This window comes from Patagioenas fasciata, chromosome 5 (assembly GCF_037038585.1).
Source record: "Patagioenas fasciata isolate bPatFas1 chromosome 5, bPatFas1.hap1, whole genome shotgun sequence".
In the NCBI taxonomy this organism is placed as follows: domain Eukaryota; kingdom Metazoa; phylum Chordata; class Aves; order Columbiformes; family Columbidae; genus Patagioenas; species Patagioenas fasciata.
The window spans coordinates 56,245,668-56,262,334 of NC_092524.1; the positions used below are offsets into that span (position 1 = coordinate 56,245,668).

Here is a 16,667-nt window from a genome sequence, read left to right on the forward strand (position 1 = left end):
ATGCAGATCACCTAGAGGAAACATCTGTAACAATTCCAATAGAATAGTCAAGTAATACTCGCTGTCTCCAGCTTTTTCCTCTTAAATTATTACTTAGATTTTCCTGTAAGTCTCCTAAATGTAAAATTGCAAGTCATCAAATAGAAGCAATGTAGAATGTTGAACTTGTTGCTGCCTTTTGTATCGAATATGAGTGTGTTGCTGTAACTGAGGCTGAATACTTTGAGAATAGTTTGAAGAGAAGTGTTGTATACTCTTCTAATGAAGGGATTTAAACTACAGTTTTGACATCAGAAAATTGCCCATTGCTTAGCCAAGGCTATTTTCTCCCTCAATACCTAGTTTACCTGCAGGAACATACATGAGAATGGTAGCACAGTTTTTAATTAGGCTGTTGTGTTAAATGTTATTTACTTTCAATGAAGGCAGAAAGAGGAGGGTCGAATATTGAATTTAACAGTTTAGCCTATATTTCAGAATCTCTGCTTCTTAGTGTTAACTTCATCTGAGAGCAGTACAGGTTTGCCTGTTTTTGTGAATACCTAAAGCACTGTTACATACTGTCTTTTAGGTGTATCTGAGTAATGTGCTTTATTACTATAGCTGTTTTATATTAACTGCTTTTTTAAGGAATAGGAGATCTTGTATTGAAACGAAGTATAAATCTGTTTGTAATACATTTCAGAGGGCAATGTAAATATTAAGTAATGTATCTCTTTAAGTAGTACTGTGCCATAGGAGGGTTTTTCTTCTCCAGTTACTGTCTTAAATTCAAATTGTTCTCTAAGGTCTTTGTATTAATTGTGGGTTTTTTGTACATTTGTATTACTTTGAAGTTAGTGAAACCAGTATCCATAAACCCACAAAACATTTTAAAAAATTAAATAAAACTGAAAATACAGTCACTAAATACAAAACCAGTTTATGTTGGTTTTGAACACCACTGGTTTAGACAGATCTGTACCTGAATTGTGAACGTGAAAATGTAAATGCTTGTAGTGACAGGGTAGTGGATTATTGGCATGCAAAAGGATTTGAAAACTTTCCATTTACATTTTGTGTTTTTCAAATGCTTCTGCTTTTTATTTCTAGAAATGTACTTAAATTTAACTGCATTTAAGGCATGCATACATAGCATGCATACATGCTTAGTTTATGCTAGATGCTCACTACTTGTAAATCACCTCTCGTTTCAGCTAACACTTTGCATAACTGAAATATTACATTATTTGAGTTCTGCATTGATGTTTTTTAAGCCCTTAATAAGACTAATATGTTTTCTTTTGTGGATTGCAGCATTCAACAGAAGGGATCAGGTTGGCAGCTCTGAATGACAGCAGTCTAGACTTGTCTATGGACAGTGATAACAGCACGTCTGTGCCTTCGCCTACTAGTGCTATGAAGACGAGTCCATTGAACAGTTCTGGAAGTTCTCAGGGGTAATGAAGACTTTGTCTTGTTGGTGCTTTCTGTTCTTGAACTACTTGCACTAAAAGCGTAACAAATGCTGCACATGTGAGACACTACAGTTATCAAGGTGTGAATGTTCCAAAATGGTGCTTGCAGACATTTGTATTTCCAGTTTGAGCACTAGCGCAAGGCTAAATCTGGGGGATAGGGAACCTGGCATTGGGCTTTAGATGAGGAGTTGAAAGGTTAGGTAAAGATGCCTGGAAGAACAAGGTGATGAAAGAACTTGGGGGTGTTGTAGCAGGAGGTTGTGAGAGGTATTGAGCAGGAAGTTGATGTCTGAGAGTCAGGAAGTTACATGAGTTTTGGATTGAAATCTGAGACAGTAGAGAAGTTTAGGCTTTCTGTCTGGGAAACCAGTAGTGCTACTGCTATTACGGATGATATCTATGCAAATGAAGTTTAGGAACATACATTCTGTTGTACTTTCAAAGTGAACATCTTGATCCTAACTTGCTGTATTCTTTTCCTATGTAAACTTCAATTTGCCCAAAACAGGATTCTATAGTCTCTTCTTTCAAGAGTCTTGTGTTCGTGTATTTGATACACAGAGAAGTTAACATCATTCTCCTACAATTGTGCAGTACTAGATGTGTATTATAGGAAGCTGTGTAGGATAAAATACTTCAGTGAACTTATTCCTTTTTTCAAATGCTCATTTAGTTAAGTTGTCTTTTTTTTTTTTTTTCCGATAGTTGATGCCACTGGCCATGCTATTAAAACAAGTTTGTGATATCTAGGAATATCACACTTGAAGTGGAAATGGTCTTGTCTTGTTTCAAGGAACTTGTTACTTCCCTATTTCTTGAAAATGAAAAAACAGGGTTTTTTCATGTGAAATCCTAGGGCCTTTCCTTGGGAATTTGAGACCGAAATCATCAGTCATAATGGTGTGTGTAGATGAAAAACAAACTTTCTATTCTTGTCCTGCTATGCTGATTTTGTTCCCTTCTTCAGGAAAATAGACACTATGTTTTCTCTTGCACTTTATTTGGGTAGACATTGCCTTAACTTTTGACTTTGTTTAATGCATCGTTTTACTAGTCTGAAAAACTGTCTTTGAAGAGATCCAGATTAAATATTTGAAATAGCTGCCATTGCTCAAGTTTGATAATAGATTGCCAATGCTCATTTCTGTCTTTCTACTGTGACGTAGTATTACAAGTTCTGTTCTGTAATGTAGGTAATATGCTGGTGACTATGATATGATGTGAAGAAAGGCAGAACATAGAGCACCACAGCTTTACTAATGTTCAGCATTTTGTCATTTTTCTCTTTTCAGCAGAAGCAGTCCTGCGCCAGCTGTAACTGCAGCATCTGTGACCAACATACAGGCTTCTGAAGTCACTGTGCCACAAATAAATTCCAGTGAAAGCTCAGGGGGTAAGAAAAATGGCATAGTATATTGTTTCTGTTCATTATTGTGATGTTTGTAAAGCAAGTTTAAGTCTTCACTTGACACATGCTCTCCTTGATGTACAAATTTAAATACTTTTAGGACTGAGGAAATCATGGTGGAATATTTTGTGCCACAATGTTTGTTTATTCTTTTGTTCTTAGGGATTTATATTTGCCATTCACAACAGCAATCCTTTTCTGATGATCTGATGCAGATCTGTAGTTCAGTTGATCAAAGGAGGAAAAACTATCTAAAGCTGGAAGAGCGATTTTTATATATATATTTTTTAATCCATTTTGTAGTGAAACCCAGGAGGTGGTTCTGTACTGTCTGTGATTTATGCTTCCATGGTCCTTCTCCTGCTGCTTCCCGAAATTGATTATGAGAATAAAAAAGTCTCAGATATAAGCAGAATATGTGCTGCTTACTGATGTTTTTTCAAATATGTCCCACTTCATCCTCCATGGTTTCTCCAAGAAAAAGTATTCTTTACTTAATACATTTAAGAATTTTTTTTTTTTTTGTGAAAGAACAAAGGCATCTGGTAAAAATGTTCACTTAGACTCAGGTGCTCTTCTTTTTTGATGGAACTTCAGCTGCATATAAGCAGCAAATGAGAAACAGATGGGAGAGAGGACCAAGTGGTTAGCCTTGGAACGTGAGATCTCTTAATTCACTCTCAGACATGTGGGACAGCAGAGTCCTACTGTTCTGATTTATATTTTTTTTGTCGTAAGTCACAGGCGCATCAATGTGCGCAAGTTTGTTCATGAGCACTAAATGGAGCTTAAATGGCAAGACTTTTTGGATGTGAAAGCATATCAGGAGTTCTTCATTCTTGTATTTTAGTTAATCAAAAGCAGTCACCTGACAGTTAATGAAAATTTTCCTTAATATAATTTTCTTAATATAAAAATTCCTTAATATAATTAAAATTTCCTTAATATTATTAAAATAAAAGCTTCCTTAGGATATTCCTGGAGCATCTCCCTATGTGTGCTTATTGGTTTGAGGTAGGCAATTGATGAGGTGGAGCTTTGTCATATGGAGCATTTTTCAAAAGGATATATGGAATGTCAGATCTTTGGCTGATGCTCTGTGATGGCTTCATATCTGTCAGCAAACTTCATTTTTGAGTGAGAAACAACAAACATGTTTGAATGACAAAGGGAGTATCAAATCCCTCTCGGATTTGATTTAAGGCAGTCTTTGGCACTGCGTATGTATATCAGAGTACAGAAACAGTAGGACTTTAGATATCAAGAATAATGTAACTATTTAAGCACAGAGATCTGGGCTAGTATACCCTGCTGTTAAGCAGGTTGATTAGACAAAGCATAGTGTCACTGACATGACTGTCTGCTACAGGAATTCTGTCTCAGAATGAGCTTGAAAGGGAACTGTGCTGTGGGTGCCCATCTGCTATTTCAAATGGGATGCTTGTACCACGGGCTCTAGCACTAACTGTACCACTTCCTTGATGCCTACTTGATAACAGTGGTTTCACATGGAGACCAAAAATACCAGTGATTGAACTGAAACGGTTGTGTTGAAAATCATCTTGTTGATGCTTTTTTAATTATTTATCCATAGGTACTTCAAATGAAAGCATTCCTCAAACTGCCACACAACCAGCCATTTCTCCACCACCAAAGCCTACCATCTCTAGAATTGTTTCCTCAGCATATCTATTAAATCCATCACCAAGAACTTCAGGAAATGTTGCAACAAAAATGCCTAGCCCTGTCACAGCAGTGAAAAGGACATCTTCTCCACATAAAGAAGAGTCTCCCAAGAAAATGAAAATTGAAGAGGTATTTGAGATTTTGAGTTCATACCATAGGAATGTCCAAAACTTGGAATATTGATTTCAGACAGAGTGCTGATTCTCACATTCCAGGTTTCAAATATTTTGTTGAATGGGGTGTATATTTCCTGCTCTGATTGCCTTGCTGCTTTATGTGTTTGACTTGCTTGTGTTAGTGATATTTTTTTTGTTATGCTGATATTCATCTGTACTGTGCTAAGCACAAATGTTTAGATTCTAAATTTTCTTTTCTTAAACGCATTTTTTGTTAGAGTACAGTGTTAAGTCTCACAACTGATTCTGCCATAAAGTGTTTTTGAAGACCTTATTTTCTTGCTTATATTTTGAAGTTGGTTTTTTAAATTTTTTTTTTTCTTAATAGTTTCTGGTTTTGTTTGCATTTCAGCAGGATGAAATAAGTGAAGATACTAGCTGTATAGATTTGAATGAGCATGAAAAAATGGAAACTAAGGTATCTATGCCTAGACCATACAACTTTGTATATATTAATCGGGACTTTTTCTTGTGAAATGCCTGTGAAATTCCCTCTAGGAATGACTAAGAGGATATAGATATAGTAGACGATACAGTAGATATATAGTACTATATATGTAGTAGATATGTATAGCAGATATATGGACTATATAGTAGATGTAGTATAGACTCTCCAGTGAATATATCAAAATGAGATGTTATTTTTCAATGTCTGTGTCAATCTAAATAAATTGCAGTATATTACCTGCTGCCAGGCTAACCTGAGCCTGAGTCCGTGGTCACATAGGACAGTGATATCTTTACTGGTCATTCACACATTAATATGCATACTGAAAAAAATGAACGATATTTATATTTAAATTTGTTGGGTCATGTGTATGTCTGTATGCTTTGCTTTTGCCTGCAACCCAAACTTGTCGTGCGTTTCTTAAAGAACAGTTGTTCTATGTATTCCATTGGGATTTTTGCAAGCTGGGCTGAGAATCCCAGAGACAGGTTCTACCTTGTTCACTTTTTACAATTAAAAATAAGTTTCAAATGGTGGTAAATAGGCATTTATGGATAGTAAAACTTTTGTATAAAGTGACAGCATACACTTTGAGGACTTCCAGAGATTCAAGCATGCTCCTTCAGTATCTTGTAATTCAGCAGACAATTTTTCTGCGTATTGGTTGGTGACAGTCACCCTTTAGCCTCAGGATAGCAGCTCTCCACTTTGGTGTATACAGCTTTATCGGGCATGTTCTCTTGTCTTTGGAATACTCTGGAAAATATGCTGAGAAACTAAAATATCTATAAAATGTTTAAGTTCTTTGGTTTATAGTTTCCACACCCTGAAGTGAGGAATGGTATCATGTTACGTAGTCGCCTTGAAAGCTCTTTGAACTCTAGACAGGTGAAGGCAGAAATGCATGTAAGCATTTAATTCTAACATTGAAAATAGATCCTCTGGATACAGATCATCGTAAATGACGTAGGGAATCCTGTTAGCTTTTCTTGTCATACTCCTGTTAGAGTATGGTACAGTTTTAACTAACAGCATGTTTACATTAAAATGAGAGTGTGCCACTGTCCTGATTTAGCCATGCAGTCTAACCGTTTTACCTGAAAAACTGGTTCTGAGATTCATCTCTTCATCCAGAAAGCTTATTCAACCCATTAAAGTAGCAGGAAAACTTTTTTGTCAGAATGGTGAAAGCATTGGAAAAGCAGATGAATTTGTAACAAATTCAGTAGCTTTTCAGATGGTCTTCCCTGATACTATGCTTCTGTCTTTAATGAATTGAATGACACTTAATGTTTTCCTATAGGATTCTGTATAAAAGGCATTAAGTGGTTAAACAAGTGGCAACTGAGAAATGATGTGGCTTGCGTTAATGTCAAATTCCTAATCAGTAAAACATCTTCTAGTGTGGTGATTTCCATATTACAAAAGCATCGTTATTAATGCAGCACCTATCAATACTTGCCTTTTTCCTTTTGCTGTATATGCACAACTTAAGGCATTCTGGTTAATGGAGTTTGGTAGAAATAGCTCTTATAATTGGAAGTGGTGTAACTGTGGTGTTGCTTTTTTTTTTTTTTTAGGAGCAACTTGAGACAGAAGTGAATGTTAATTCTCAAACAGAAACTCTTCAGACAACTTCTCTGCAAGCTCCTCAGGTACTGTTTTCAAAAACACCACCTCACTCTGTGGGTCTGTGCTAATCTTGTAGTGAAAACATTGAAATGAGTCCAGATTTTAAAAATAAATGTATAATTTTTAATATAAATCCATTGTATGGAAAGCTGTTTGTTGTTACTGTCATAATTTTTGTGTTTTAGATGGTCATTGATCTTATTGAATGTGCATTGTAGCTAAACATGTATGGCTTGCCATACAAACTGACCGAAGCTGGATTCGCTCTTCTGAATTGTGCCTTCAAAGTAAGGGGCTCAGTTTATTCCTTTGTGCTTTGCACATCACAGAATAATCCTTTCTAACAAGGATACAAATGCTTTAAATAGCTGCTACTCAAAGATATCTTGGTAGAGGTTGAGAATGTCTGAAATGTAACTTCAGATTCTGATATTTGGTATGAGAGAGAGAGAAGTTGTAATATTATAATTCATTAGCCAGCTGTATTGCTTCACTGCAGGTATTCTAAGTGTAAGGAACATTGAAAAAATAGGCACTAAGTCAAGAATTCTGTGGCATTTTCTTGAATTTTTGTTCCTAATATTGTAACAGCTTTTAGAGAACACGTCTTTGTCTTTACTAGCATTTTTAAGGTTCTCATAGTGCACTACTGATTAAAGTTTCGCTATTGCAAAGCATTTTATGCACTTTACTCATGATGTGTAGTAAATACATTGATTAAAAATTGAGATATATTGTAATAATGGTATTTGTTATTGGACTTTTTGAACTACATGAGCAGTACTGAATAAAGGTACCAAAATTGTTTGGCAAAAATTCTAGATGTTGCTTGAGCAACATCTAACAGCTTCAGGGAAATTTTTAGATCATTTGGTACACCAAGTTTATTTTGCCTGTTTTTGAGGTATGATTACATAAAGCTTTGTAGTTTTCACAAGTGGAGTAGTTGTTGCTCTAGCAAAGGTAATCTAGAAACTTTGCAAGTATGGTGGACCTCTTCTGTCGTTTTTCAGTATTCCCTTGGCTTTGTTTGAAACACCGCTCACGTTGCAGAAAATAGAAACATGTTAAACTGCAGGTCAGCACTGACCAGAGTAGGCTACGGGGGACAGGGGGAGTTGAGAGCTCAAAGCTATTTCGCCCCGAGTCCTTGTTGCATTGTGCTTTGCTAATGTATCAGTGTTAACTTGATTAATTTCTTCTTAATAAAACAACACTTAAGAGCAGTCACTTTAATGCAGTTTTTACCATGTATCAAATGTACCTTATATGAGTTTTGAGTGTTTATAACAGAAAACATTTTATGATAAATCATGAGAAGCAATGCATAATAACAACATTATTTGGGTTGTCAATCTGCCGAAGGGAAGGAGAAATAATTCAAAATAATAAAAAAATCCCCAGCAACAAAACACTTAAAAAAAAACCAAACACCACCAACAATAGAGGCTTATTAAGCATGTGAGAAATTGATCAATCACACTGAATCTTGAGACTGCTCCTTTTTTTGTTTTCCTTTATTTGTCTTTAAATATAAGTTTGTCGGATGTGGTTGTCTTTTAAGGGAGAAAATGTTCAGATAATTTTCAAGGTGCAATTCTTAACCCAGTCGTATAGGACTCTTATAGAGTTCATCATACCTTTTTCATGTAAATCTAAACCAATATGAAATGTTGGCAATTTGGCTGTAAAGAGCTTTTAAACAGTCTGAAATGAAATATATGAAGACTCATACTTTGCGTTGGGGACAGTTTTTCTTCATTCAACTTTGAGGGCTGAGGCTTATGACTGCATTGTTCAAAGGAATTTTTAGATACTAAAGATGTAGGTCAGATAGTAGATGTCACCAATCAAACACCTTTATTATGTGGATATTATGTTTTATTATAATGCAGGTTATTAGTAAGCTCAGCTTTATCTGCAGCACTTCCTGATTTCTTGCAGTTGTCAAAAAAGGAAATGCACACTATGAAAGAGACTGTATAGGTAAAGGAAATATCTACTTCTCTACTTATAATTTGTAATTTTCCTCATGTTGTCATATTCCTAAATACTCCTCTAAATATCTTGTTTTTAAAGTTAGTGCCAATTACTACAATATTTTTATTTTGATATTTACCAAGTTAAAATACAACCAAACTTCTTCTTTTCTTTTCAGAAAACACCCAGTACAGACCTTTCAGATATCCCTGCTCTCCCTGCAAATCCTATTCCCGTTATCAAGAATTCAATAAAATTGAGATTGAACCGGTAAAAACAACCTCAGGGGTCCAATAAACAGTATCTGCCAATTCAACCTGTTGTCTTCTAATGGTAGAAAAAAGGAGAACGAAGGGTGCAAGACTAGAACATGACCGCAAATGGATTTAGGTATATTTTGTGCACTTCCCTTTCTGGGCTAAAATCACCACTTGGTTGGACGTCCAGGTTAGTATGTGAAGCCAGGAGTACAATTAATGTGTTAGCAACAGTTGCATTAAATATTTCGAAGGATTACTGCCTTTAAAAACATGAACACTATTTGTAGCCATATTTGACATTCTGATTTGTTTGATTCATTGTTTCAAAATTGAGATAAAACTGGCATAAGAATCCCTTAAATGCACTTTTATGTACTTTTTTTAATTGAACTATGACTAATTTTAGATCTTCAGCTGATACACTTTGATTTTATTGAAGAATCTCTTCAATAGTAGTAATCTGCAAATTGGATGACGTTCTATGATATACTATACATAGAAAACAAAGTGTACAGTATATCTAGTTCAACTGCCATCAAGCAGCAGTAAGCCTTTAAAATGAAACGTCGAATCTTTAGGTTATAAGACTTATGTTGAGGAGGTAATTGGGAAGTTTCAGTGTTGGTGGGACATGATTAAGATGTGGCCTGCTTTTATTTATAGGATTGTTTTAAGGTGCATACGGATCAGCAATCAAACATCAAATAAACTTTTCTTTGAGCTAACCGAACTCCTTATTCCCTTTTTGATCCCTTTATTTCTTGGGGAAAGCTTTTGTGTTTAATGTTGGGGTTTTTGTTTTTGCAGCTTGTATGCACCATATAGGACAATAGCTACTTATGCAAAAGAAAAACAAGCCAGATCCTCATTTGGGTTCCTCCCTGCCCCTTATGTAATCATAATAGCTCGTGGCCTGTAGGCACAAGTTCAAAATTTTGTCCCATGACTGAAGTGTTTTAGTAAATATTGCGTGCCTGTGAAATACAACACCTGCCTTGATGGCCTTTGAATCACTAAATATAAGATCATTTTTGTACACTCCAGAAAAGTCCTGTATGCAGTAAAAAGCTTCAAATTTTAAATAGGCAAAAATATTTTTCCCTAAGAATTTTAATCTTTTTTTATTTTTAGATGGCTCGTGGGAAATAGTTTTACATACTGAACAACATTGAATTTTTAAAAATCATATTTCTAGTAAGCACTTGACATCTAGTAAGCTCTCTTACTCCTATGTTTTGTTCTTGTAGTTCTATCGAAAAAGATAAGTAACAACTTTTTCTTTTGAAAGAACTGAATCTCTCATGGCAAAGAAGAGCAGTATTTGAGGAACATGAGGGATGCCAACGGTAAAACCAGATGTAGATAACAAACTTCATGTTACTATTACCTAAGTCTGAAATACGTGGGATGTCAAATCATACTTCCCATACTTCGATTAGCATGTTTTATGAACTCCCTTCTCCCGTTGTGCTCCATCCTATTACATGTGCATCTTTCATGTTAAAATTAAATTACTTACACTCTTGCCCTTATCCTTCTAAATTAATTCTCCAAAGTCAGAGTGTAGCTTCTCTTTTACTTAGGCTGTGCAGTAACTGAAGGGTTTTTTTTGCCATTTGTCTAAGATGTCTAGTATACAATATTTCTCTTTTCCTTGCCCTGTGCAGCCTGCTGTTGTCTGCCCCCCAAAGAAGGTTATATTAACAGTTGAAGTGTACAAGGTGTCTGTGTATTTTGTGTAGCTATGGAGTTTAGATTGAAATTGCCAGGCACAAATTTAGTCTTGTCATTTTGTTTACACATCAGAAAATCTTTTTTCATTTTATTAAACGTTTCATGTAACTGCACCCAAGTTTTGCCAAGCTGGAAACTTGGAACCTTTCTGTATAGTGACTTTTTAATTCTAGTTTTCATAACCTGGAGATCAGACTGTTGCTTTCGCATGATGTACGTAGTGTCTCATGACTGGAGTTTGCTTTGTTTTATAGTATCTGTACTCCTTGTATTTTTCAAGAGCTATTTTGTAAACAGATGATGTATTTCTCCATTGAAAACACAATAAAAAACAGCACAATCCCATAGTTGTCTGATTTTTCTGAATTCACAAAATTTGTTTTACTCAATTCATATTTAGCTCTTCAATTTTCTGCTAAGACAAAATACAGTGTGTCCTAAACGAAATGATACATAAATGTTCTCTAAATAAGCCTGGTATTAGGTACAGGAATGGGAAGGAACAATCGGCATGATGTTGAGTTCTGGGCTGTTAGAGGGAAAGGTTGTGCGTTGTGCGGTCGCTTGGGGGGGCGGAGGTTATTGCCAAAAAAACTCCAGTTTTTAAGAGCATCTGTTCCTTGTCTGATGAGGGCTCCATCTCAAAAGCTTAAATTCTTAAAAGCTGACAAAAAATATAAGAAATCTGTGCATAAACAATTTTGGGGTACACTATTTTCTTTAGAAGTTCAGATTCCATTTACGTTAGCTGTAACAGTTTTGGCATCTAACACTTGCCTTTCTTGCAAGTGACTAGTTCTTATGTCAGCAGATGGCACTGTTTCTCTTTTTGTCAAACAGTTTAAGCTTGCTTTGAAATAAAAGTAAAAAATTACAAGTAGCTGTGCATCACTTAATTGATCTTTGTATCAGCATGAGCCCAGTCCTCCAAATGCTTGATGTGAGTAACTTTAAGTAGCCTCCTTTTGACTGAATTTCTTTAACTGCTAAAACCGCTGATGATTATGGTCTTCATATTATAATTATCCTGCCTAAAACAATAAAACTTTGTGTTGTATATATTTTTCACAGCACGCAATTGCTTGTCTTGTTTAGAATGGATTCATCATCTTTATATCCTGCCCATGCCCTCTCCCTTTCATCACAACTGATGTTATTTATGACTTTAATTCCTCTTTTATTTTCTATGACCAATAAAAATCTACTAGTAGATACACAAATTTCTGTTCAGTGTTTCTCGATCTGCTGGCTATAGGCTTCAATAGACTTGTTTCTCTGATCTAGCCACTGCAAACCTCCAGAAGTAAGTTCACGGACTCATTAGGATCTGCAAACAAAAAGCTGGAAATTACTGTTGTAGCCAAAATAATTAACATTAATAAGCCATGATTCTAACAGATGGCTTTAGACATACTGATTTGAATCAGACATTTGAGTTGATGAGTTCTAGCTGACGTTGTGCTTCCTTGCTGTAGGTATTATGTATGCATGCTATTTCTTAGTGCATTTTTTTAATCGAAAAAATCTTTGAAATTGTAGCTACAAGTATGTAATAACTGACTAGTAATGAGTGTCAATTGACAGTAACGTACCTTAATGAGAAAACCAATTGTAATAATCAATAAAAGGTAAAACAGTTCTTCAGCTTCTAGAGTAACCAAAAACCAAAAATAATTCAGTATAGCAAGAACATGTTCACTGAGCCAGAATCTGTACTTAATTGCAAGAAAAACTACTGTAGTAGTTACTGAGGAAGCAGAGTATGTTTTCTTTCATGTAATTTTTTTTTTTTTTGTTTCTTGTGTGCATTTGTGCAGCATTTTGCACGTTGAAGTGATCCTGGTGTTCTTTATGTAATTTTATAAATATACTCTTTGGCATCGTTGTGCCTGAACAATACTTCAAAAATTTTGTCACTTAAAAACGTGCAAGTCTTGATAGTACACTCACAAATGTCTGTACGCACATACATTAGCTGATTACTCGGGAGGTTGAATTTTTTTTTTAAAGATTCGATGTTTGCATTGGAAAAACTTCAGTAATCATTTTTATTTTAATAATCTTCGTAGAATTAAGGATCTGTTCAATAGATACAAAGTGCCTTGGATTTGTTGATAGAGGCAGATGCAATTTGATACGCCTACAAAGTTCGAACTAATAATTTGAAATATCTGCAAACATCAAACATCTGCTGCTATCATCACCAAAAGAATGTGAACTTTGATATCAAACTTCAGAGGGCACGTTTTATTATGAAAGAGATAATACAATGATCCACTGCTGGATGTCCCATCTGCTTTTCAGATACTTAAACTCTAATGATTTTCTTAATAAAGTTTAGGCATATTTGTATTGTTCTGACTAAATTCTGGAATGCCATCTTTAGGTAACTTTTTTCTTATTCCCTGCTTTTAGTGAATGAAGCAGATCACAGTTCTTACTCAGCATGCCTGGTTTTTTAATAACCTTGGTATTTTTATGACCTCTGTTCTATTGGAGTGTTTAAAATAAATTGACAATGTCGCACATGCTTTTAGATTTTTACTTAATAAAGATATTGAGTTCAGAAAAGTCAAATTTAACAGCATACTAATGGTTGGAAAAAAAACTGTTTAATGGTATATGCAGATATTATTAGGCTTGCTTTTTGCAGTAAACTACTGTCTTTAAGAACCAGAATACAGGCAAATAATAGGAAAGGATAAAAAGGAAAATTACTATTGATGTAGGGTGATTAAAACCGCCCAACTTGTAGGGTAAGGAAAGCTGCATTTATTTATTTAACTTAAGAAAATAGCCAATGCATTTAAACTGCCCCATAATATCTGTGGCACACACAGATAGGGCACAGCTTACAAGTGCAAATGTCCTTGTTTCTATTTGCAAGCTGGCACAACTACTTCATTAATTCATTTTGTGTTTGTATCTTTAGAAGTAATTTTCCTCAATAATGTTACTTTAGTGTTCTACATGCTTAAAATCTACATATCAACTAAAACTTTTCAGCCTATCTAAAATTATTTATTATTATTTAATAATTTATTATTATTATTACTTTAGTTAGGATAATATGCTAACCTAAAGCAGATAAAGTTATTGAAGTTGAGTGGAATGTTGGATCACACACCCTTCACTGATTGGGCATTTCAAATGGCATTAAAATAAAATGGGAGTATGTGTGTGGGGAAGCCCTTAACAGCTGAGGAATAACCTTCCTCCCCCCCCCGCCCTGGCCTCTCCCCAATTAAGAGTTTAATTCTAAGTAAATATTACAAACCATGGTAGTTATTACAGCAGCACGGAAGAGTTTTGTGCTGCAGCTTCTGCTTCAGCTTTCCGGAGCCCTGCCCGGCGCGGCTGCCGCTCCCCCCGCAGCCTGCCATGCGCGCTGCCCTCCTGCGCCTTCCCAGTCTGCGCCGGAGCTGTTAATAAAGAGATTGATGATAAAGTTGTCGAGAAGAGACAGTTGGACAGGACTGCTCGCCATGAGTGACAGAGGGCACGCTCTGCCTTCACAGCCAAGAACGGTGCCCCCAGCAGCGCGCTGGCCATGCCTGGATGCTGTGCCAAGCCTCTTCAGCACGCAGGGAGAGGAGTCTGCAGCTTATACAGAGGATTTCTACTAGATTTTTAGCTTGTGTTCTTAAAGTGAGATTTCCTTTATTTAGTATTGTCACATAATTTTTTAACAACTTTATATGGCCTCCTGAGGACAAATGCAGTTTCGGCAGCAATATAAAGGCTAGTGTTAGGGAAGTTCTGAAATTGTTGTGAATGATTTGCTAGGACTTTTTAAATAATTCATTGTGGTCTGGTTCAATGAAGTGAAATAGAGATCTCTTGTTCTTAAAATTAACAATTTTTGCTTTTATGGGGAATAAATGTATTATTCATGTATTCAATCTAGGAATTAGCTTCTGTAGGAATCTCCCTGCCAAGATGTCATAAACTTGATTCAGCTCAGTCACATGGTTGGAATAAGAGAAGCCCAGAATGATAGATGGAAGCATTCATTGTCTCAGCCACTGTTTATCATGTATATTTTTTTTATCCATCACAATGTAAGAAGCAGCAAGGCTGATAAAACATTTAATAGTTTAGGCCATCTGCTCACACAGAATACTAAAATTATTAGTGATTATTCCTACTGTTTCTTATTTTCATCCAGAACATAGTGTGGATTTTCTATACACTAATAGTCACTCTGACCACTAAATGCAGTGTTTTGTTGAGAAGTATTTTTTTTCCTTGTGGTTCCTAGCCCTTATAGGTAGTGAGATAAAAAGATCCTCTCAACCGTAATGAAGAACAGTGACTTAAAAAGCAGTTTCAATAGCCCACATTCCAATGTTTTTCTTTTGAATGTATTTACAGGAGGAAGATCAATCCTTTTGGTCTGATCACATTTTAAGTGGTGGTACATCATTTTCTGTGGACAAATTGTACAAGTACTAGCATAGACTTTCCCCAGGGTTATTTCCCACTGGACTTTGTTTCCTAATTTATTTTAACTGGATTGAAATATGTAGTAGTTTACCAATGAATTAATAAATTCATTCTTCATATATGTATACTTTCTCATTTTTAAAACAATAAAAGGGCTAAAGAAAAGGGCTTCTGTTCTATTAGACTTCAACCTAGATAGCGATGAGATCTTGTTTTGTAGTAGTTGCTGTGAATAAAAAAATGCTGAATTGATGTAGCAACATTTTTTTGGTAGCTGATAGAAACACAAGAAATTTATTCTTCATTTTTACATTTTGCATCTTCACTGAGGCCACTTAAAAAAAATAAATCAAAGTTTGTTTTCTGAAAATGTGGGTTAAATTCTTGAGAATCTCAAGTCTGTCTGTTAACTGATTGCGATTATTTTTTGATTGTTGTTTTTTGGGTAGGGATATAAGTGAACTCCATCTTGCTTTAATGTTTGTTTTGAAGGTGTAGGAGTTGGTTCATAGTCCTGGTAGTTTGCTCTGAACAGGGCCTGTCTAGCCAGAAGCACACCAGATGTTCTGTCTTTGCAAGTCAAAATAGCAAGTTTGATCTAGTACCATTAGTACTTTTTTTTTTTTTTTTATTTAAAGCTTAAATAATACTTTTATGTTTGATTTACTATAGGTTGTATGTTTAAAAATGCATGAAAGTCACACTTAGAGCTGTTGCAGTCACCACAAAGAGCCAGTTTTCCTTTCTGGTCCATTAGTTTTTCGAAGGTAATCCAAACATTCATTATGAAAGTAAACTTCTAGTTTTGTTTAAAATAAGGATATATTTACCATTTATTGCTATTCAGTGTTCTAGTGTGTTAATTTTTTAGATTACCTGAAGTTACTCATTTATTTTCACCATCCACTGTTGTGTGTCAGACTGAACCAGACAAAACATTTCAAACAACTGTGGGAGTGAATTGTCCATTCCTGTGCATTCCACATCATCAGTGCCACCTGCAGCTCTAACAGCCTATTTTGGTGCTATAGGAAGTTTCCTGTTATGAAATAGTGCCAGTGGTTTGGTTTCATCAAAATTAAAGACGTCATAGTCATATTATTTGAAAGATGCTTTAATGTGGGTAAATGAGGAGAAATAATATATAATGTGTAAACAAACCAACCAACAAACAAACCAATCCCAGCTATAACTCATCAGGATGATATGAAGCAGTTTGTTATGAAGACTGGTGCGCAGCAAAGCCAAACCTGAATTCTAATTCAGATGTGTATTCGTGACCTTGACAGGGCTATTGACTCTTTGCTTCAACCTTCCTGTATATGAAATGAGATTAGTGATTATCAGACATTTCACACATCCTGGCTGTTAACATTTGAAAATGTCTTGGAATTTTCATGTAGAAGATACTTTAAAATTATTCCATGGGATTTTAGT

General features: G+C 35.3%; 1 protein-coding gene across 9 annotated transcripts in view; it reads left to right on the top strand.

Annotated features, from left to right (window-relative positions):
- The window catches only part of PAPOLA (poly(A) polymerase alpha), a 45,865-nt gene extending 34,736 nt beyond the window's left edge, over nt 1–11,129 (top strand). For 3 of the 9 annotated variants that reach the window (XM_065837991.2, XM_071809622.1, XM_065837987.2), the window contains 6 exons: nt 1,297–1,439; nt 2,753–2,853; nt 4,463–4,683; nt 5,083–5,148; nt 6,759–6,833; nt 8,969–11,129. In XM_065837991.2, the coding sequence (XP_065694063.1) occupies nt 1,297–1,439; nt 2,753–2,853; nt 4,463–4,683; nt 5,083–5,148; nt 6,759–6,833; nt 8,969–9,064 (702 nt within the window). In that variant the 3' untranslated portion in view covers nt 9,065–11,129. Of the gene's footprint in view, nt 1–1,296; nt 1,440–2,752; nt 2,854–4,462; nt 4,684–5,082; nt 5,149–6,758; nt 6,834–6,995; nt 8,797–8,968 lie in introns of all 9 variants that reach the window. The other 6 variants (XR_011739432.1, XR_011739433.1, XR_011739431.1 and 3 more) reach the window with 6 other exon arrangements.
- Nucleotides 11,130–16,667: the final 5,538 nt, after the last annotated feature.